This window comes from Alosa pseudoharengus, unplaced genomic scaffold (genome assembly GCF_046254945.1).
Source record: "Alosa pseudoharengus isolate Yale_2024_CS ecotype anadromous, Long Island Sound unplaced genomic scaffold, YU_APseudo_1.1 YU_APseudo_1.1_scf_11, whole genome shotgun sequence".
NCBI lineage: Eukaryota > Metazoa > Chordata > Actinopteri > Clupeiformes > Clupeidae > Alosa > Alosa pseudoharengus.
Window position 1 is genome coordinate 40,045,329 of NW_027468576.1, and position 22,811 is coordinate 40,068,139.

Below are 22,811 nucleotides of genomic sequence, written 5' to 3' on the forward strand. Positions count from 1 at the left end.
GTTTGAGGAGAGAAGGGAGAACAACCCGTTCATTAGATATGTATTTGGAAATCAAAAGCGAGTAAGCTGCCATAATAGAATTAATTATTTGACACCTAGAACAGGTGAGGTTATGAGTGGAACAGGTAATGTGGCGCATGGCGGACAACACTATACCTGCAGCTACACAAAAACAAGTAGGCCTATTTTTAATTTTTACCGGCAGACAAACTAAAAATAGGATTTGTCACCACACAACTAAGTTAATGAGACGAATTGTCCCCATCCCTCATCAAGAATAGAAAAAGCCATCTAATATGCATCATGGGTAGATTTAAACGCACACACACACATTTCCAGCATACATCTTATCTGTCCAACACATTCAGCTTAAGATGTTACTCTTTGACATTTGTCTTTGGTCTGTTTGTTTTCATGACTATTTTTTTTATATAACTGTTTCTGAATTTTGTTTTCATTGTTATGAGACTGAATTCACATTGTTTATATTTTTAAATAAATGGCAACTTTAACATGCACTCCGTGACATCAATTCCAATGTGAAACATTCAGAGCACAAAGTTAATGGCCGTGAATTAGCAAAGTTAATGGCCGGCTCCACCGCCATGTGCACACAGGTGGCCTTCTTAGGCCTATTACCCGCGGATTTACTGGACGGAGTGCAACCAACACGCGCTAATCCTCATTAGATGGGGATTCGGCTTTATGTCCTTACCGGAAAAGGGTTAGTTACCCAAGGACGTCAATGACATCTGTCATTCAAGTTAAAGACAGCAGGTAATAGGTCCATGAGGTGCGTTTCCTTGGAATCAAACAACCCCAATAACAAATGTTCTTTAAATCCACCCCAATCCCTGGCGACGCACCATAATTCAGCCTCATAGTTGCACAGTAGCCTAATTATTTTCCATTTCAAACTTGTTCAGGAATTAACCTCAAAAGTGTGTGTTTTAATAGTGTGTGTGAGCAGGCCAAAGCAACTTCTGCATAAAAGTCTAAGCAGATCAGTATGCTGTTGACCCTTACACTAGTGTGGAAAAAGGGCTGGTCAGTATGCTGTTGACCCTTACACTAGTTTGGGAAAAGAGCTGGTTTGATTGTAGGTCAAGTGCGGGTTGGGCGAGATGGGATGAGAATTGCATTGAACTAGACACAGCCCCACCCCGTGGCCACTAACGGCATAACATTGCTGTGGAACATCATGGATAAAGGACTCCGAAGTCACTCCTTTAACTAAACCAAACTTCTTTATGCATAGACTGTGAAGAGCAAATAGAGACATACAGGTGGGTCTCAAAAAATACTTCAAAATGTAATCTTTTATATATTCTAGATTCATTAGATATAGAGTGAAATATTTCAAGCCATTTTCATGAGCTGTAAGCCATAATCAAGATTGAAACAAAAAAAAGGCTTGACATTTTTCACTTTATATCTAATGAATCTAGATATATGAGATATTTGCTTTTTTGAAATGTATTGGGGGGGGGGGGTAATAACTTAGACCCACCTGTAGTTATCTAAACAATTTATGATTCAAACAGCAAAATCAAAACAAACTTAAGTTTGTGACAAATTCTCAGATGAAATTTGAGTTGAATATTGAGGAGGCCACCCATTTCAGGACTCCTTGGTTATCCATGGAGACAGATTAGGTGGTTCTACACAAAGAATCATACACGCTACGTATTCATATCTTCAGCTCCAATGCAAATGTCTGTTGGGAGCTGAAAGGTGGAATCATGTAGTTAGATGTTGATGGAAAACATTTGAAAGCCATCAGTCAGACTACAGGTCTGTATGGACTGGGCAGACCGACTGGTTTATATGCAATAATGGCTATAGAAAGCTGCCTCATTTAAGAATACAATACCAGATCATTTGATAATACAATACAAGATAATTTCTTCATCCAGTGGGAAGTGTAGTAGAAAAAACAGGTTGAAAGTGATATTAGTTAAAAAAGAAAAAGAAAAAAGAAAACTGGGCTAGTGGAGGCTACATGTTGGGTTGACGGAAGTCTTATTTGTGTTTGGTCACGCTTGTGTGAGGCGGCCGGGAAGATATGCAAGGGTCAATCTAAATCTTAATTGAACATTTTCCATTACTAAAACTCACTGAACAAAGGTGAGTGCAGAGAAGTGCTTTTAAAACAACAAAAAAAAAGTGCTCAATTTGAAAGAAAACAAAACTGACAATACAAACCAAACAAGAAAATGTTTAATGAAAACAAAATGTTTAATATTTGTAATGGAAGCAACATTTGAAAGAAGAAAAAAAGAGACACAAAAACAATGTTTTTACACAGCATGACGGCATTCACACTTTCATCATTTCTTTCGCAATCTAGGAACTGAGTGAATACCTCTTCCTGTGCACCAAATGAACACCATGGCAAGACATGTCTAAGTACTTTATTTCAATTACTTCAGAGAAGCAGACACCCCCGCAGTCTAAAAAGTTAAATAATTCAGGTCATGCTTACATCTGAAGGAAGAAAAAAAAAAAAAAAAAAAAAAATAGATTCATGTTCACTGTTCAGAACGTCATCTCGTATTAAAACGACTTTGGAAGGTGAAGCAAAAAAGAAAAAAGGGGATTCTTTTTACCTTTGGTCCTTTGTATACAAGTGTCCATTTTGTTCAAATCACTGGACCACCCCCCCCCCCCCATCCCCGAATCACTGGGTTCGTAAGCAACACCTGCTTCCACTACCCATGGAGTGTCCCAACTTCGCTAATGGGCTGGAAGGTCGAGGCCTACTTTAATCTAAGGCTTCCTAACATTCTCTTCTATTATATCTGACTTGTGGCCGCCTGGTGAGCAGCTCTGCGCAACGCTGCCGCGGAGCCGCAGTCTTATTCCCTTTACATACATATGGCACATTCTTCAAAATCACCAAAACTGATACGTCTGCATGAGGAAAAGAAAATAAATTGGTCTATCTTGCGAATCTTGGAGGGGAAAAAAAAAAAAAAAAGATTTTGCATTTAAATCCAAGATCCAATAAGATGATATCTACACCTACTCTCTAGGACAAAGATGCACATTACAGATGTAGAAATTCTATTTATACAGTTATTTAAAAAAGAAAAACATTTCTACAATCAGGCTTTACAAACACACCTCCTTCATCCTCCACCCTGTGTACAAAAATAGTCTACTTGTGAGACTTGCTTGTTTTGAAAGACACTTGCAAGACTTTGTCTCCTAGGCGATAACCATTGAGGCTTGCAATTGCCATGGCAGCCTCCTCATAGTTTGTCATGGTAACAAACCCGAAGCCTTTGCACTTGTTAGTGTTGAAGTCGCGGATGACCTTGACATTAGTGACCGCACCGAAGGGGCCGAACATCTGCCAGAGGATGCCCTCGTCTGCGTCCTGGCCCAGGTTGTAGATGAAGATGCACCAGCCCGACGCAGAATTCCCAGGCACATTCATCCCCGACACACTGCCCATGTGATCCACGCTCATGGGGGAAAACCTGGACCAGGTCAGACACACACAGACAGGACGTCTCAGGAGTCTTTTCTACATTTGCATGATTCGTTTAGTGCAGTCATCCAATCATGGATACATTTGCATGATTCATGTGCAATAATGTTAAGATCATGAACACGAAACAAAAGCAAACGGTGTTTATAAAATCCAGTAGCACTTTGGTATGCCTGGAAACATATTATACAAGGTCATTTTAATAAAAGAATAACTTCACAATTTAAATAAATTACCAACTAAATCAATGGGAATTAAAACGAACAAAAACAGTTTAAGATGTTAGGTAGATATTGGGGATCAGGCACCAACCTGAACCTCTGTGCTTGGTGATGCACTGGCCCGTTGAAGCGTCGTGATTGGTTGTGGTAGAGCTGGGAGAGCAGCTGGGAGTTCCTGGCCTGGTTGGGATTGGCTGCGAACTTCACCGTGATTGGCTCGGCGGCGCCGGGAGGCTTCGTGCCGTTCAGGTGCTTAATGGCATCCTCGGCCTCCATGCGCTTGTCAAACCGGATGAAGGCCACGCCCCGGGACAGACCTGATCAATACGGACGAGAGAGGGGCCACATATTGACATAGACTTTCTAGACGGGTCATTAAGGTCAAACAAAGATAGGATATATTCTATATAAGTATTGAAACTTTCCTAATTTAAAAAATCCTTTCAAATCCTACCAGAGTGGCCGTGCACTGAATAAAGCTTTATTTAGCAGATAAGTCCATACATACAAACATAAGACAAGATCGATAAAATACACAGAATATATACAAAACATCAGTTTACATATATATATTTACATACATACCATATTACTTTAGCTTTGATACTATTGCACTTGTTTTTATTAATGTAAAGCACATTGAATGATTGAATGAATGGTAAAAAATCCTGGGTTGACTCACTACCTGTGGCCTGGTCCACCAGTACCCGTGAGTTGATGATGCGGCCGAAGCGCATGAACATGTCCTCAACGTCCTTCTGGGTCATGTTCTTCGGCAGGCCACTGATGTACAGGTTCGCATCCTTGATGGTCTCGGAGCTCGGACGAGCGTAGGAGACCTGTCCACAAGGACAGAAAGGTTAGAGGTCAAAATCACAAATATCTGGCACCTGCCGTGCCAAGCCAAAACAAACCAAACAAATCATATTCTAATTTCCATCATTTCCCAAAAAAACATTAGATGGTCACTTTTAGCAAAAAAAATTTTTTTTTAAATTCTATAATGTTAGAGAACAGTCTTGCTGGATTCACCATAATGTCAAAACAAGATGAGGGGGGAAATTAAGTTGAAAATAAAACCCAAATAAACCTTAACATTTCAGGAAGTGTTTAAAAACACAGAACTGTGAGCTAGGCTAAAAAAATTAAAATCAATGAAATAATAATAAAAGGACAAATCGAGAACAGTAATAATCCTGAAAGAAATAATAAAATAAAAATTAATTGTAACGAGACTAACAAAGCAGGGCTTTGGTTCGGCACAATGTCATACTCAAGCAAAGCGGTTTCTCTTGTAAATCTTACTCAAGCAAAGCGGTTTCTCTTGTAAATCTTTTCATACGCGATGAAAGAAAATCCGTCAGGATTGTAAACCATCAGAAAATAAATGAAAGAGAAACTTCAGTATAATTCTGTACCGAAAAGAAAACCTTGCCAGAAAAGGGCGAGCCAATTGGAAATATTTCTCATCATGAAAAAGGTCACAGAAAATTAAAAACAATGAAATAATAATTCAAAAATAGTGAAAATAATAAAATTTGAAAACGATAAAAAAAAATCCACAGTAGTCCATGACCTCCATCACATCAGAAGTGTTGAATCCTTACATGTTAAAAACAAACAACATCACTGGACAGCTGTTGGCTGCCAATAGTTGTGTAGCACTACAAATGTATGAGAGTACACATGGAAACAGAAACACCTGTAGGCACGTTACCTTGATAGTTTTAGACTGTAGTCTCAGCCCATTGAGAGTACTGATTGCCCTTTCTGCATCACTAGGGTTAACAAAGTTAACAAATCCGTACCCTAAACTGTGGCCTAGAGAAAAAAAAGGAAAACAACAAAATAAAATAACAAACGTTTGTGTCCACATTCTGCAGACGTTTTGTACACAAACCAAAGAATAAACATGACGGGAGTTTCCCCAAATTGAACATCTGGAACAAAACAAAATACAGGAGAAGCTGCAAAATAAAAAACATTATTGACAAAGCAGATGAAAGAATTTACAATCTAGTCAAACTCCATCAAGTAAAGACAACTAGAAAAAAATCGTTCAAACAGTTTAAAGACAATGAATACAAATGTCCATAAATGTTTTAAAAACAGTGCAAGATAAACCATCAGCAAATCCACTGAAAGAAAGAACCACCACGGTAACTCAAAAGGCACCAAGATAAAAACAAGGCATTTTAAAGGACAGCAGAGAACATTTGTGTCACGTGAAGTACAGAGAGGAAGGCAGAGAGGAAGTTAGAGGCCTGAAGCGCCACAATCCCAGTAGTCCTCAGTCATGGCAAAGAAACAGGGAGGAAACCAATAAGGACAAAAACACAGATTCCTCGAGCAGCTGCACGGCATGCAAGAGTAGAGGAGCTATTAGGAGTTTGCCTTATACAGGACTGAATAGAGTCATTATATGAAATAAAATACTTTAGCTTGTTAGGATTCCTGACTAATGCTCAATCTCCATTAAGATAAGAAAGGGTGGTAAAAATGGGAATTTCTGAATCTAGATCAAGGCATTTGAAACTTCACCTCTAAAACAAATACAGAATACATTTCTTAAGACAGTAAACTGGAGAATAAAAAAAGAGGTGTTTGAGAAACTAATCAAAAATAAAATAACCAAATTGCAAAAATGTCAAGACTTAAAAGTAAATTAAATGTTGATACAGGCAGCAGGCAAAGACTGTTTTTAACTCACCGTGCTATATCAAAGAGCTCAACACAAGAACGTGGAGGACCAAAGAAGCATTGATAAAACGAGAGAACACTGAACAGGTGGTACAAGTGTGAACACTTCAGAAAGTGCAGGGGATTATGGGAACTACAAACCATGATCAAATAATAGATCAATAAATCATTGGCCAAGTGAAAATGCATATTTATATATCTTTACAAAATGCACCGTCTTCACAAACCAGGTGGGAAAGAAAATCGAGTGAGCGCATTAAAGACAAGAAAAAAGGGGAGAGGTGTGGGGGTGCGGTGGGGTGGGGTGGTTGGAAAGATCAAACCGGACCTCGCCCCCCCCCCCCAAAAGGGACTTAACTGAGTAGAAGGTAAAATAAAAGGCTTTGGACTCACTCTGGTTTCTCTGATAAGGATTACCTGCCGCTTTATCCCTAATGAGTTTGGCAGACTCCACCTCCCCGATGCTGCTGAACAGGGAGCGGAGCTCGTCCTGCGTCATGTTCTGCGGCAGGTAGTTAACGATCAGGTTGGTTTTGGCGTCCTTGGGCTCGTCTCCCATATGGTCCTCGTACCCATTATCATACGCCTCCTGTGGGCAGAAAAATCACTCGATAAACTAATCACCCAGAACATGAGCAGAAACTGAACCGCATGTTCTCCAGTCTGCCCTATTGTGCTAAAAACCCTGATTAACGCAGGGAAGACGGTACATTACTCTACAGACATACAGTGGTGTTTTCAATGGACTCACAGATTTCATGTGTGACTGTGAATCTCTGTCGTTGCCCTGACAGCTTTGCACTTCACACACCTGTAAAGAGAGAGACAATAAGATATTAACAAAAAGATCAAAGAGGTACTGGTAGAGCCACTGGTTGTTCACAATGACCGCAAACACCCTGAAATCAAACACAAGCTCCTGACTTGAATAAACTGCAAGCCAACTTAGATTTACTTACTTTTAGGTATCGAATGTGGCCCCTTCTGACTGCCATGTAGACACTTTACTGATTCCAAGTCTGCCAAAAACATGCATAGCGCCATCAGACGTTACATTTTCACTACGATTAAGAGTCAAGATATAGTTACAAGCTCCTGTAGCGATATTCCAACCATTCGGACAAAACTACGCTTAAACAGATTTGCTAGTACGAATAACCTAGTAACGTTATAACGTGAACAGCCAACAGTGGTCCGCGAACGTTAACCCTCTTATGTACAATTCACCATATAGTTAATAGATATGCAATGTAGTTAACTAATTTGTTACAGCTAACAATATTGAACGTTGGGCAAGCCTACCTGCGAAATGCATTTAAAATGCCAAAGGGCATAATACGCGTCGAAACTTGATCCTCAGCTACAAGAACAATCCCCATGACTAAACGATACCGCTCAAATGGCTGGAAGTTAGCTTCACGTTGCGTACCAGCCAATCAACGTTACCTGGCCACTCAAAATGGTGCTAATCATATTCCAGTAAATGGTTTCATGTTAAGACAAACGCTTTTATTATAAGAAACCGGTGAAAACCGATAAAAGTAAATATAATTAACTGTCTGCACAGTAGTAATTCATGCAAGACCAGTTCATAATGTCGCCTAATTGGGTGCGTTTAACGTCAACTATTATCTTAGCTAACACGCTAAGTTAGCTAACATTAACCAGGCTGCCAGGTCATGAACATAACGTTAATCTGGCTTAGGTTTGTTGCTAAACTGAGTTTCTGAAGATATAGTAAAATGAAACCATACCAAACATCAATTGCTGACCATCGAATCAAACCAAATATGTTAACGTTACAGTGGTCTATATCGTCCAAAGGCAAATGAGGCCTAGTGGTAACTTAGCTGGGTAGCTTACCATTAGCTGACAAAACACGCTAACGTTACCCGGTGGGCTAATATGCTACTACCGTCTTAGACAGACACTGAAACCTTTAATCAACATTTTATAAGATAAGATGGGTATGGTTATGAATACGATTTTGTCCAAAAGATGAAAATGTATTATTTTAAGCAATGAACGACCCACATTGAAAGCCTGAAACTCGATGGCGGCTGCAACCTTTACTAACTAGGTTAGCTTATGAAGCGCCGTGAGCAAACAACGAATTTTGGGTTGTCGTCCTGCATAGACAACGTTACTATGCTACTTAGCAGGTACGTTAGTTATAGCAGTATGCTAGGCTAACATTAGCGTCCAAATGCAACACGACGACAACTAATTGGACATTCAGGGTAGATTCAGGAGTTTCTGTAAATTGCATGTTGTTGTGTTATCGTGTCGTCGATGTAACACAGGATAATTAACTCGAGACAACCATTTTATGCGTGGCCTAGTATTAATGTTAACTTAGGCGCCTTTGCGGCCTTTCTTTCGCCACATGGATCCGGCTTATATGCGTATCACGCATGCTTTAATGTTCGCAAAGCTAACGTACAACTGCGTCGTCCTTAACACAGCAAATCAATTTGATATTTTCCATAAAACCAAATACTTACATAACGAAGCGTATATGTTCCTCCGTCACCTGAAGGTGATAAGTTACAGCAATTTGATCTTGATGGTCGTGTGGTCCTTGTCCTGCAAATGGGTTCCCCTTGGAAGCTAGCTACCTTTTAACACCAACCAGATGGCGCAGCGACACAGGCCGGTTTAAGCTCCGCCTCCGGCCCATCTCAAAAGCGCGCAGCTCCAGAGGAAGAAGATGGGCGGTAGGCTATGTAGGCCTAGCTAAATTCACTAATTAATTAAAATACACTTTGTACAACGTATTTTCAAATTGCATTATACATTTCCAATAGCATAATATAATGTCTTACTGAATTGAAAATTGCATTGCCATTTGTATTTTCCTACATATGCTTTCATAGTTTTCAAAAAACATAAAAACAAACGCTAACTGCATAGGCTATTAAGTGGAACAGAGGAGTCTTTAAACATTTCTAAACAGTCCCAAAACTAGTAGAACATAAGGAAACTCCTGACTGTAACCTCTTACCTCTTAATACCGTTAATAGATGGTGGACACAGCAGACGCCTTTGGGTAAGATAAGTGTCCGACTGACCAGGGTTTTCTGCAGTCTGGGGCTGGGCAGTATTTGCAATGATTTAAATAATCCCGTCCCAACTCATTAATTAGCCTACATTTTGTGCAATCCAAAGATAACATAATAATAACTACTAAATGAATAACTGTGAATGTAAATAATAACCTGACATAGGAATAGGCAGAAATATGTTTTTTGTAATTTGTGATTGCTCACATCAATTAAAGCTCACAGCCTATCAGGTGTTCCTCTTAGCAACCACAGCCCTTAGGCCTATCTATCTTAGCACAACATAGCTAATCAGGCCAGTCAGATGTAGGCCGATTTCATGGTGTGAATTTCATTTCATTTTTCTCTGAACGGTTTGGATTCCCTGTTCCAGAGATGACAAAAACTCAGATGGGTTTGGGGGCGGGACCACTGTGTTGGTCAGGAATGATTACTTAGAATCACTTAATGGCCCACTTAACACTAAAATGAACATATTTGACACCAGACAATGGCTTCACAATTTGAGTGATTGGGCTCAATGTCAGGCTCCCATCAAGTTGACGCCATTCACAGCAATCATAATCCTGCATGAATGTGACGCCCCTTTGCTCCCCCTACGGGCCGTCTGCCGTTTTCTGTGGTGGCCACCCGGGCAGGTTGCCGGTTTGCAGTGGGGAGACCTAATTAAGGGAGATTGGCCTCACCTGGCGCCGGTGTAGGCCTATATATCATCGCCATCCCTTGTATCTCGCTCTCTCTCCCATCATTCAGACACATTTTTAACACACGCACTGCAAACCACTGCTACTCACTTACATATGACTAACACGCATCCATACACTTAATTTTTCACCCCTAGACATATCCATTCATTCTAGATCACTTTAAATAAATATCATTTATTTATAATTGGAATCTGTTGTCAGCCTCTTTTGTGTTGTGCCATGAGCCGGGCGTAACAATGAATTAACCTGCCAGTCCTTTCCCCATGAACTGTACCCTACACATGAAATTAAGCAAGTATTCACTCTTTTGCAACACCAGAATATCAGATGTATAACAGCATTTTAATTTTAAGTTTATTCATAAAAACACTATATAGCTTTAAAGCAAACACAAATATCTCCTACAATTATGTTTATTAAACCTAAATACAATATACTACGCAATGTTTGGTATTTGTAAAATATTTTATGCTATGCACAATTATGAGTAATGAGTAATTACAAGTCAACAGTATATACAATGGCTTCTTGATATCATTCATCATAACATTGTTTTGTCTTTTGTTGGCAATGACTAAGATAGAAGAGGGATTGATACTTGAAATCAAGCTGTTAAAACTCATTTCCTCTGATTAGAAGGAAACATAAAAAGGAAAAGAAGCAAACAAAACTAAAAGCTTAATCCAATTGGATGACTGAGGTTCCCAGGAACTAGCCCTTCAGAGGTGGTCATTACCAAGATGGCCTCGATTGGTGTGGGCGGGGTGTGTGTGTGTGTGAGTGTGTGTGTGTGTGTTTGTGTCTGACACCTCTAAGGTTTTGGCCCTTTACATTTGAAGCGTTTTGATTGGGTGGGCATGTGCTGAACGTGAGGGGAAGCCCCTGTCTGCAGAGGAGGTAGAGAGTGCGGTGGCCAGCATGGCATCATGGGTAGCCAACTGTACCCAACCAAGGGACGGGAAGAGAGCATGGCATCATGGGTAGCCAACTGTACCCAACCAAGGGACGGAAAGAGAGCATGGCATCATGGGTAGCCAACTGTACCCAACCAAGGGACGGGAAGAGAGCATGGCATCATGGGTAGCCAACTGTACCCAACCAAGGGACGGGAAGAGAGCATGGCATCATGGGTAGCCAACTGTACCCAACCAAGGGACGGGAAGAGAGCATGGCATCATGGGTAGCCAACTGTACCCAACCAAGGGACGGGAAGAGAGGGAGCAACACAAGACAGAGATAGAAGATTACAGCTAAGCAAAATGTGCTATGACCATATATTCAAATAAAAGGAGGACACATTATTATTTTTTTAAAGTAGAACAATAAGGATATATATTTTAAATATAACTATATTTACAAATAGTAGGTGCTATTACCAATTATTCCAAAAACAATTACGTAGTCATATAATATTATGGTCACTAACACAACATCCCAATAATCTGAGCACTCTAGAGCATAGAAGGAAGCGTGCTGCTTGCTGTGATTTGCATATGCTAACAATTATATAAATGTACAGATGAAGACGGAGACACAATCAACCTGATTCTCAGATGTCCCTCTCGAGGGACACACACTGAGAGACGATGGGAGGTAAAAGCATTTCATGGCAGTCAAGTCATAAGCGGGCAGTTGGAAGCCTGTCAGCGCAGTCTATTACACAACCTTTGAGAACAAATGTGCACGGAGAGAAAAGGTTGACCGTATGTGCAGAGTTGGTCTCTGGTCCTTCCTCTCCTCGTCCAAGACGGTCTGAGATTCCCTTTGTCTGTGTTTTACCTGTGTGTGTTGTGTGTGTGTGTGTGGGGGGGGTTCCAGTATGTCAGTGCCTTGACTGTGATCACACCTCAATGCCCCCCCCCCCCCCTTTTAATCCTGGGGACCCCTCCCTTACTGACACTGGGCAGTCTTGCTGCCCGCGTCCACTCCCGTGGTAAAGCCGTTGCTGAGGCCCTTGGGGCTGGGGGGCGAGGGTAGCACCAGTGCTGGCTCATGTTTCTCTCCGGTGCCCGCCGTTGAGGTGCCCGCCACCGAGGTGCCCACCGCCGAGCAGCTCTTCATGGGCAGCCGCAGCGGGAACGTGCCAGTCTTTGGGACGACCGAGGTCTGCTTCAGCGGGGGCCTGGTGAGGGGGGGTGCGGTCGAGGCACCCACGGGCGCCGCTGGTGGGGGAGGGGGTGTGCCGCTGCTGGGCTTGGGGCTGTGGATGGGCAGGAGGGGCGCGCTGGGGGCGCATGCGGGCACCGGTGTGGGCACGGCCGCGGGTGTGGACGCCTCTGGCTTATCCGCTGCTGTGCGAGGGCTCGGCGTCGTCTGCTCAGCGGCCTCCGGGTCAGTCTGGGACTCGAGGACGGGCTCTGTTTGCATGCTGCTCTGCCGGGACGTTTTGTCGGAGCCGGGCATCTCACAGCTGTCCGTCCTCCTCCGCGAGCCCTCGTGCATCCGACTGGTCGCCACCACCGCCTTCATGGCAGCCTGCGGACAAGATGGAGGACGACCAAAGAGGACGAGATACGATGACAAATACTTTACTCCTTCAGAGGAAAATGCAGTCTCGACTCTTGCAACAGCACTGTCCAGTGCAAACACACACACACACACACACACACACACACACAGACACTCTTTTACACACACACACACACACATACACACAGACACTCTCTTACATACACACACACACACACACACTCGCACACACACAGACACACACACACACACACACACACACACTCACTCTCTCACACACACACACGCACACACACAAATAAATTCAAAATAGAAATCAGTAAAAGGAGAGGAGAAGACGGGGCTGTTCGGCTATATATATTCAGCTTATCAGCTATATATGCTTCGGCTTATTAGGGATTTATTTTTAGTACAGGATGTGCATAATTTTCCAAATGAAGTTTGATTCTGTTTTTAATTTCAATTAAATTCAGAGCCATTTTATTTATTAAATGAATGGCTACCCCAAGTGAGTTAGTTCATTTAGCAGTGGAGCTAATTGCAATTATCCTCTCTGCTAAACCATATAGCCAGCACTGTTGAACGAAGCAAACCCTGCAGGCAAGTCAACAGAGACTTGGGGAGCTCGGCAGGCAAGTCAACAGAGACTTGGGGAGCTCTGCAGGCAAGTCAACAGAGACTTTGGGAGCTCTGCAGGCAAAGGCAAGTCAACAGAGACTTGGGGAGCTCTGCAGGCAAGTCAACAGAGACTTGGGGAGCTCTGCAGTCTCTCAGAGCATCAGGCTGTCGCTGTCGGGGGTCCACCAAGTTGCTGATCTGCGGGATCGCCCATGATTTCAGACGGTTAGCTTCTATGCTTCCAGTGATCTCTAGACTGCGGTCTACAAGTAGGCCTACTAACGTCACTTACAGAAGGCCTATGTTAACATTGGATCCTCCGGGTTGGTCTGAAGACGCAGCTGTGCACCATGTCATTGCCATTGGACTGAGTTGGACTAAGTTAACACAGACTTTTCTTTATTTGAATTTCTTATTTATTTACTTTATTACTTGTTCATTGTTATTTGTTGTCTGTCTTGTATGTGTACCGTTAGGTGTCTCGGGTACGCTGGTGATCAGGCATCTTTTGTCTTGTGCGTGGACAATAAACTGGACTGGTCAGCCAACACTGATGCACTCTACAAGAAAGGGCAGAGCAGGCTGAACTTCCTGAGGAGGCTGCGGTCCTTCAATGTGTGCAGTAAGCTCCTCAGGATGTTCTACCAGTCTGTTGTTGCCAGCATCCTCCTCTATGCAGTAGTATGTTGGGGAGTAAGCACAAGGAAGAAGGATGTGGGGCGAATTGACAGGCTGGTAAGGAAGGTTGGCTCTGTAGTGGGAGCTGAACTGGAGTGCATCACTTCACTATCTGACAAAAGCATCTTTTGTCTTGTTGTTATGTGTCTTGTTGTTATGTGTCTTGTTGTTATGTGTCTTGTTGTCATGTTGTTATGTGTCTTGTTGTCATGTGTCTTGTTGTCATGTGTCTTGTTGTTATGTGTCTTGTTGTCTTGTGTCTTGTTGTTATGTGTCTTGTTGTTATGTGTCTTGTTTGTGGAGCGCTTTGTGCTGCACTCTGTGCATGTTAAATGCGCTATAAAAATAAAACTGACTTGATTTGACTTCACATACTGTAGTAAAAGGTGCAGTCCTTGATTTCATCTCACTTCACTACAGCTAGGGGGCGCTACATCTCCATCCAGGGTTAGCACTCCAATAAACTTGTCTGTCTGCCCAGGACAGGCTCTTAAATGGGAAAATGCCTTTGATTGAGCCATTATTTCAGCCAATCAACACAGTGCTTCTGAAACATGAAAGAGAGAGGTGTGCTTTGATTGGCTGTTGAAGTCTGAGGACTGACTGTACCAGTCTAACGTGCAGTAAGCATCAAACTCCTGGAATTAAACTTCTTAACTTATAATACCACAGTCTGGCTTTAAACCTGCGGTGCGGTATAAACTCCTGTATGATCACTACTTAGCTACAGCTATAGTTAGCTATAGCCTCCCTTGACCTTGAACTGTATGTTCACTAGTTTGTCAGTCTCCCCTGACCTTGAGCTTGCGGCGAGCGTTGAACTCCTGTAGCTTCCTCTGGGTGGTGTCCATGTGGGAGAAGCGGGCAGATTTGCCCAGAACCCAGGGGTGCTGCAGCGCCTGGTCCACCGTCAGACGCTTATGAGGGTCCTGGACAATCAGCTTACTCACCTGCAATCAGCCCCATAGGAACACGTCAACACTGAAGTTACTCCATACATTACAATACATTACATTACATTACATCCATTGCTCCATACATTACATTACATACATTACATTACATTACATTACATTACATTACATTGCTCCATACATTACATTACATACATTACATTACATTACATTACATACATTACATTACATTACATTACATTGCTCCATACATTACATTACATTACATTACATTACATTACATACATTGCTCCATACATACATTACATTACATTACATTACTCCATACATTACATGACATCACTTTACTGACATCACTAGATCTGTAGTCAGCCCCATAGGAACATGTCAACATTTACATTACTCTATACATTACATTACATACATTACTCTACCAGTAAGCTATGTGTGTATGTGTGTATGTGCACTATGTGTGTATGTGTGTGTGTGTGTGTGCACTGTGTGTATGTGTGTATGTGCACTATGTGTGTGTGGGTGTGTGTATACACTATGTGTGTATGTGCACTATGTGTGTGTGTGTGTGTAAACTATGTGTGTATGTGCACTGTGTGTGTGTGTGTGTGTGCACTATGTGTGTGTGTGTGTGTGTGTGTGTGTGTGTGTGTGTGTGCACTATGTGTGTATGTGCACTATGTGTGTGTGCGTGCACTATGTGTGTACTGTATGTGTGTGTGTGCACTATGTGTGTGTGTGTGTGCACTATGTGTGTATGTGTGTGTGTGCACTATGTGTGTATGTGCACTATGTGTGTGTGTGCACTATGTGTGTATGTGTGTGAGTGTGTGCACTATGTGTGTGTGTATGTGTGTGTGTGCACTATGTGTGTATGTGTGTGTGTGCACTATGTGTGTATGTGTGTGTGTGCACTATGTGTGTATGTGCACTATGTGTGTGTGTGCACTATGTGTGTATGTGTGTGTGTGCACTATGTGTGTGTGTGCACTATGTGTGTGTGTGCACTATGTGTGCTGTTGCTATGCCTCTATCTCTATGGCCACTGCACTGCTGCAAGTGACGTTGTGGTCTCTATGTGTGTATGTGTGTATGTGTAGGCTATATTATGTGTGTGTATGTGTAGGCTATATTATGTGTGTGTATGTGTAGGCTAAATTATGTGTGTGTGTGTGTAGGCTATATTATGTGTGTGTATGTGTAGGCTAAATTATGTGTGTGTGTGTGTAGGCTATATTATGTGTGTGTGTGTAGGCTATATTATGTGTGTGTGTGATGCTGTGTTCTCTATGTGTGTGTGTGTAGGCTATATTATCTGTGTGTGTGTGTAGGCTATATTATGTGTGTGTGTATGTGTAGACTATATTGTGTGTGTGTGTGTAGGCTATATTATGTGTGTGTGTGTGTGTAGGCTATATTATGTGTGTGTGTGATGCTGTGTTCTCTATGTGTGTGTGTGTAGGCTATATTATGTGTGTGTGTGTAGGCAGAGGTGGAAAGTAACAAAATACATTTACTCACGTTACTGTATTGAGTAGTTTTTCAGAGGTGGAAAGTAACGAAATACATTTACTCACGTTACTGTATTGAGTAGTTTTTCTGTGTATTTTGTATTTTTAAGTAGTTTATAAAATCGGTATTTTAAATTTTACTTGATTACATTTTGAGTGAAGTATTGTACTTCGCTACATCAAAAATCCCATCCATTACTTGAGTAAAAAAAAAAGTTAAGACTGACGAAAACAGAAAGGGAGAGAAAAACAATCGCGCCCTAAACCACTAGCCTAGTGATAATGATCAGCATGTTGCCTACAACAGGACATGAATCAAGCTGACGCCATGCAGTCTTTCTGAAAGTGATGGAGATGGAGCTGGATCATGAGATGCATCAGATTAGCCTAACCTATGAAAGTGTATTTTCCGCTATTCCAATGGGTTGTCTCAGTTCGTTTTAGCACCAATGATTGCGGAGATATTCAAGCAAACACCATGGGATTTCGTGTTTTGACGTTTGTGCTCACCTTTTTTTGCTTTTTTTGGAAAGAAGTTTATTAGCAGTTGTTTCCCCTCATGTTGATGTCTCTCTTTTTCCTGTTTTGGCCTTTGTTTTTAGTAACCTTACTTGGCTTTCTTGGAGAAAGACATTGCACCAGCAGCACAACAATTAGCGGTCCAACAATTAGCGGTCCACTAGACTAAATAAACAAAAGATAGACTACCTTATGAATCGTGCAGGTGGACTAAACCATTTAGCTCTTTAGCAAGGGAAAGTGAGAGTGACCTTAGACCAGTGTTTCTCAAACTTCTGGGGACCCACTTTTTAAAAATGACAGACTATCGCGACCCAACTCGTGACTGTGGTAGTTAACAAACTAGACAGTTTTCACTATGTTTTGTATACAAAATCCACTCAGTCAAACTTTACATTTCGTCTGACATTCATTTTGACATTTTGTAAGTTAAAATATTCAGGTAAAATAAATATATGGTGGAAATAAGTATTGAACGCTTAATTTGTTTTTCAGTAATTAGCCTAAACTTCCAGTGAGTATATTCGAAATTTTCACCACACATTATATTAACACACATATAAAAAATCCAAACATAAGAGTTATGTGTAATAAAGTGGAATGACACAGGAAAAAAAGTATTGAACGTTCCTACTGAAATTTCTCCAATAGTTTGTGGAAGCCTTTGTTTGTAATGACAGCTTCAAGACATTTCCTGTATGACAAAACTTATTAGTCGCAGTATCAGGTGTGATTTTGGCCCATTGTTCTAAACAGATTCCAAGGGTCCCTCTTGTGAATCCTGATCTTTAGTTACTTCCAGAACAGTTTAATTGAATTGAATTGAATTGAATTGGCTGCCTTCAAGTCTTTTTGGAGCCTTCTCCGAGTGGTCCTTGGCTCTTGGAATTGACTATCCTTCTGACTCCCTGGTCAGAAATATTGCGAGGAGATCCTGTGCAAGGCCGGTTGATGATGCAGTGATGTTTCTTCCACTTGCAGATAATGGCTCCCATGCTGCTTACTGGAAGATTCTGAAGTTTTGAAATGCATCTGTAACCAGTTTCATTGATATGTTTTGCAACAATAAGGTTGCAAAGGTCTTGGGAGAGCTTTTTGCTTTTATCCATCATGAAATGCTTCTTGTGTGACACCTTGGTAATGAAAAACCTTTTTATAGCCCATCGATATGTTAGCTACTAACCAAGCTTATATTAATTTGCACAGATAGAAAGGATAACTACTCTCTAACTACTTACAGATTCCAGCTCGTTCCTTCCCTTTCCTTGCCTTAGTTCTTTTTCTTAGCGTGTTCAATACTTTTTCCCTGTGTTATTCCACTTCATTACACATGACTCTACTTATGTAGTTATTTGGATTTTTTATGTGTGGATTACCTGAGTTATTACTAATGCCTGGTGAAAATGTTGTGCCCCCTGTATTCCACTTTTCAATGGCCCTCTCCTCCATTGGGGCCCTATACTTCCCACTTTCCCCCACCAGTTCGACACCCTTTAATCTGCTGAACCTTCTGCTCGTTTCCAAATATAAAAAAAACTCTCTGCAACTCAACATTGGCCTGCCTGCCTCAGCTGCCTGTGAGGGGCTTTTCAGTTGTGCTGGATTACTGTTCACTGCAAAGCGACTCAAGGATGAGTGCAACTAACTTTGAAAATCAACTACTGCTCAAACTTAAAGGAGAACTCCGGTGATTTTTCACATAGATCTCCATTTCTCAACGTCCTTATCAGGCAAGTACCTTCACTCGGCGGCCATATTGCAACACTTTTTGGGCACTTATCGTGCATCTATTTCGGCAGAAATGCGTGTGCGTAAGGCTTCACGACACCAATCTTGCTCCAGCAGCGAGATCACAACAGATGATTGGCACGATGTCTTCACAGCACACCACTTGATTGGCTCAATGTATTTTACAACACACCACATGATTGGCTCAATGTATTCACATGTCGACGTTTTGCCGTGGAAGGGTTGTGATATGTGTAGACATATGATGTGTAGACAACTATTGGCGTTACAAACTAACCCCATGCATTACTATGGAGGATTTTTTGAGTGCTGTATCTCCTCATTAGAAAGTCTCTGGTAAAACTAGTTGTTCTGGTACCCACCCCCCCCCCCCAAAAAAAAAAAAAGTAACTAAGTAACTTTTACTTAAAGTACATTTTAAATGAACTACTTTTTAGTTTTACTTGAGTACATTTTCAGATCGGTATTTTAACTTGTACTTGAATAATATTTCATCAAGGTATTGGTACTTTTACTCGAGTACAATATTTTCGTACTTTTTCCACCTCTGTGTGTAGGCTATATTATGTGTGTGTGTGTGTGTGTGTAGGCTATATTATGTGTGTGTGTGTGTGTGTGTAGGCTATATTATGTGTGTGTGTGTGTGTAGGCTATATTATGTGTGTGTGTGTGTAGGCTATATTATGTGTGTGTGTGTGTGTAGGCTATATTATGTGTGTGTGTGTGTGTAGGCTATATTATGTGTGTGTGAGACGCTGTGGTCTCTATGTGTGTGTGTGTATGCTATATTATGTGTGTGTGTGATGCTGTGTTCTCTATATGTGTGTGTGTAGGCTATATTATGTGTGTGTGTGTGTAGGCTATATTATGTGTGTGTGTGTGTAGGCTATATTATGTGTGTGTGTGTGTGTGTGTAGGCTATATTATGTGTGTGTGTGTGTAGACTATATTATGTGTGTGTGTGTGTGTGTGTGTGTGTGTGTGTGTGTGTAGGCTATATTATGTGTGTGTGTGTGTGTGTGTGTAGGCTATATTATGTGTGTGTGTGTGTGTGTAGGCTATATTATGTGTGTGTGTGTGTGTGTGTAGGCTATATTATGTGTGTGTGTGTGTGTAGGCTATATTATGTGTGTGTGTGTAGGCTATATTATGTGTGTGTGTGTGTGTGTGTGTGTGTGAAGGCTATATTATGTGTGTGTGTGTGTGTAGGCTATATTATGTGTGTGTGTGTGTAGGCTATATTATGTGTGTGTGTGTGTAGGCTATATTATGTGTGTGTGTGTGTGTAGGCTATATTATGTGTGTGTGTGTGTAGGCTATATTATGTGTGTGTGTGTAGGCTATATTATGTGTGTGTGTGTGTGTGTAGGCTATATTATGTGTGTGTGAGACACTGTTCCCGGGGGAGAGAGCTCACCAGGTCCTTAGCGTTGAGGGACACCTCGTCCCACCAGGGGGAGACAAACTCATAGTCACAGTTGAGGATGCGGCTGTACATGTACTGATCCCCCCGCGGGTCGAAGAATGGTTCAAACCCACACAGTCTAACGGAGGGGGGAGGGACACACACACAAACAGAGACAGGGGAGACCATTGCAGCAGGCGCCACTGTTTGGCTTGGCAGTGGAACAACAACATATAAAATGACCTATAAAGACCATTAAACTATTACTGTTTATTATAAACTTAGGATGCACTGAAACGACTAAAGCTACATTGTTACTACTATATATATATATACACTATATATACTATTACACTATATATCAATATTCATTATTGCAGGGATCTCAGCAGGGATATTAGGCCATTCCATTCTATTCTATTGTAATACACAATATTCACTAGTTTCATCTCCTCACTGTTGATATGAAACGTGTTGTAATAATGTGCAAGAGACTCACAGGATGTAGAATAATGTGTAAGAGACTCACAGGATGTAGAATAATGTGCAAGAGACTCACAGGATGTAGAGAATGACTCCTACAGACCACATGTCCACCTCCGGTCCATACGCATTGCCACGGAGGATCTCTGGAGCTGACACACACACACACACACACAGACACACGCGGTCAGAATCAGGCTTTCTTACAAACACACACACGCGCACACACACACACACACAAGATCAGAGTCAGGCTTTCACACACACACACACGCACGCACACACACACACACACACACACACATACACACACACACATACACACACACACACACACACACACACACACACATACACACACACACACACACACACACACACACACACACACACACACACACACACACACGCACACACACACACACACACACACACACACACACACACACACACACGGTCAGAGTCAGGCTTTCACACCAGAAGTCCCTAACAGATACTGTCCAGTTCTGCCGGATCTGCGCCAGGTCAGAGCCGAGTCCATTGCCAAGGCAACCTCCATTTGGACTGTGAGCGGAGGGTCAGACTCTCATCGTGCTCATAACATCGTGCTCATTCGCACCAAAGTTGGTGACATCTGGCACCGAGGGGCCTAAGAACAGGCGCGGTCGAAAACAACAGCTCTCACGGCCAGACACTTGTGCTGTGAAGATGACGGCGCGAGAACAGGCCTGTGATGTGATGAGTAGGCGCCCAAAGCTGTGCTCTCAGCTGTCAACTGCCATCAGCTAGTTTGTTTTGCAGGCACATTTTACTCACATTTATTTTTATTTATCTCTCTTTTCTTTTGGTTTTGTAAAATGCTGTTCATTTTCTACTTTGAGGTATCCTATTTCGCTGCATATAATTCCTCATTTGTATATCGCTTCAGATAAAACTGTCAGCTCAATATAAATTCATATTATTCTACACCAGCCTTTTTGTCTTCTTCATACACCCTGATCAAATTACAAATAATCCAAAAAGCAGAGATATAATATTACACCTGATGAAGGATATAGCTATGCCTGATCATACTTCCTCTTCCTGTCACAAAAAGGGATTTATTGTGCAGCAAGAGCGCCCAGACGCCTGCACACCCAACACCCACACACACACACACACACACACACAGAGACACACACACACACACACAGAGACACACACAAACACACACACACACCCAAGCTTCTGCGAGAGGTCAGAAAGGAAAGTGGACAACACACACACACACACACACACACCCAAGCCTCTGCGAGTGGTCAGAAAGGAAAGTGGACAAAGAATCTCAGTAGGGCTGAGATATGGAGGCCCTCCGTGAACATTTGGAGCAAATATGACCAGTTATGGGAGCACACACAAACTCACACACACACACACCCACACAGTTGGATGGTTAGACTGACGGACCTGACAATACCCTCCACTGTCCCGTGATAGGAGACAAGGGTAATAAAGGCAATAACAGGGTTAAGTAAGCAAGCCACCCTGCAAACGGTTAAGTAAGCAAGCTAGCCTGCAAACGGTTAAGCAAGCAAGCAACCCTGCAAACGGTTAACCCTTAGAACCCTAAGCTGTTTTTAGGGCATTTTCACTACCTTTATTCATAAGGATTTATTCTGGTCATTGTAAGTGCCACACACATATATTATATATTGTTTTTTTCAGGAGAGTCTAGGCTATTCAGATCTGCCATCATTTCATGTATTAATACCAGCATTGATTTTATTTTGATTTTTAAAGAATTAAAATATAAAAAGTGTATTATAAAAATTCTTATATTTCGACATGTATCTCACCACAGCAAGCTCACAGCTCTACATGCATTTCATGTGTGTGTAGGGCAGACTGTCCTGAATCGGGCAATATAATTGCCATGTTGGAGGGATACTCTGGGGCTGAGCAATTTACAGAAATATTTGCTGTGTGATTTACGGAAATAAATGGCATTTTTTATTTAGTGATGAAAAATGACCTTTCTGCGCTCCATATCGGTGACACGAACTGATCTGACCTGACTTGACCCGAGGTTGCGTGTTAGCCTGCGTGCCTGTGTGTATGCAGTCATAATAATTCTCAACTTTATACTGCATTGCCATGAACAAAGTAAAGGCAAAAAAGGTGTTTATTTGTTGAACAAATTGGGATGCAATGTGAGCCTTGAATTGGATGCCATGCAGGAATTTGCTAGGATCTCAAAACCGGAATATGAACATGCTTTGCCATAGAGA

General features: G+C 41.7%; 2 protein-coding genes across 3 annotated transcripts in view; both read right to left on the bottom strand.

The window, feature by feature from the left end:
• Positions 1–2,219: 2,219 nt before the first annotated feature.
• elavl1b (ELAV like RNA binding protein 1b) lies at positions 2,220–9,059 on the bottom strand. 2 transcript variants are annotated; one of them, XM_076279166.1, is made up of 8 exons: positions 8,922–9,059; positions 7,377–7,436; positions 7,169–7,228; positions 6,811–7,006; positions 5,435–5,538; positions 4,403–4,556; positions 3,809–4,034; positions 2,220–3,485 (listed from the first exon to the last, which is right to left on the bottom strand). In XM_076279166.1, exons 2-8 carry the CDS (start codon positions 7,410–7,412, stop codon positions 3,161–3,163), a joined length of 1,101 nt encoding a protein of 366 aa, XP_076135281.1. In that variant the 5' UTR covers positions 7,413–7,436; positions 8,922–9,059; the 3' UTR covers positions 2,220–3,160. The 2 variants fall into 2 exon arrangements, with proteins under 2 accessions (XP_076135281.1, XP_076135280.1); XM_076279165.1 differs by having other exon boundaries at positions 4,400–4,556.
• A 1,572-nt stretch (positions 9,060–10,631) lies between these two features.
• The window catches only part of LOC143117447 (uncharacterized), a 14,965-nt gene continuing 2,785 nt past the window's right edge, over positions 10,632–22,811 (bottom strand). The window contains exons 3-6 of the mRNA XM_076279167.1: positions 20,621–20,696; positions 20,074–20,200; positions 14,749–14,901; positions 10,632–12,661 (exon numbers count right to left, since the gene is read on the bottom strand). Of these exons, the coding sequence (XP_076135282.1) occupies positions 12,077–12,661; positions 14,749–14,901; positions 20,074–20,200; positions 20,621–20,696 (941 nt within the window). The 3' untranslated portion in view covers positions 10,632–12,076. The remainder of the gene's footprint in view (positions 12,662–14,748; positions 14,902–20,073; positions 20,201–20,620; positions 20,697–22,811) is intronic.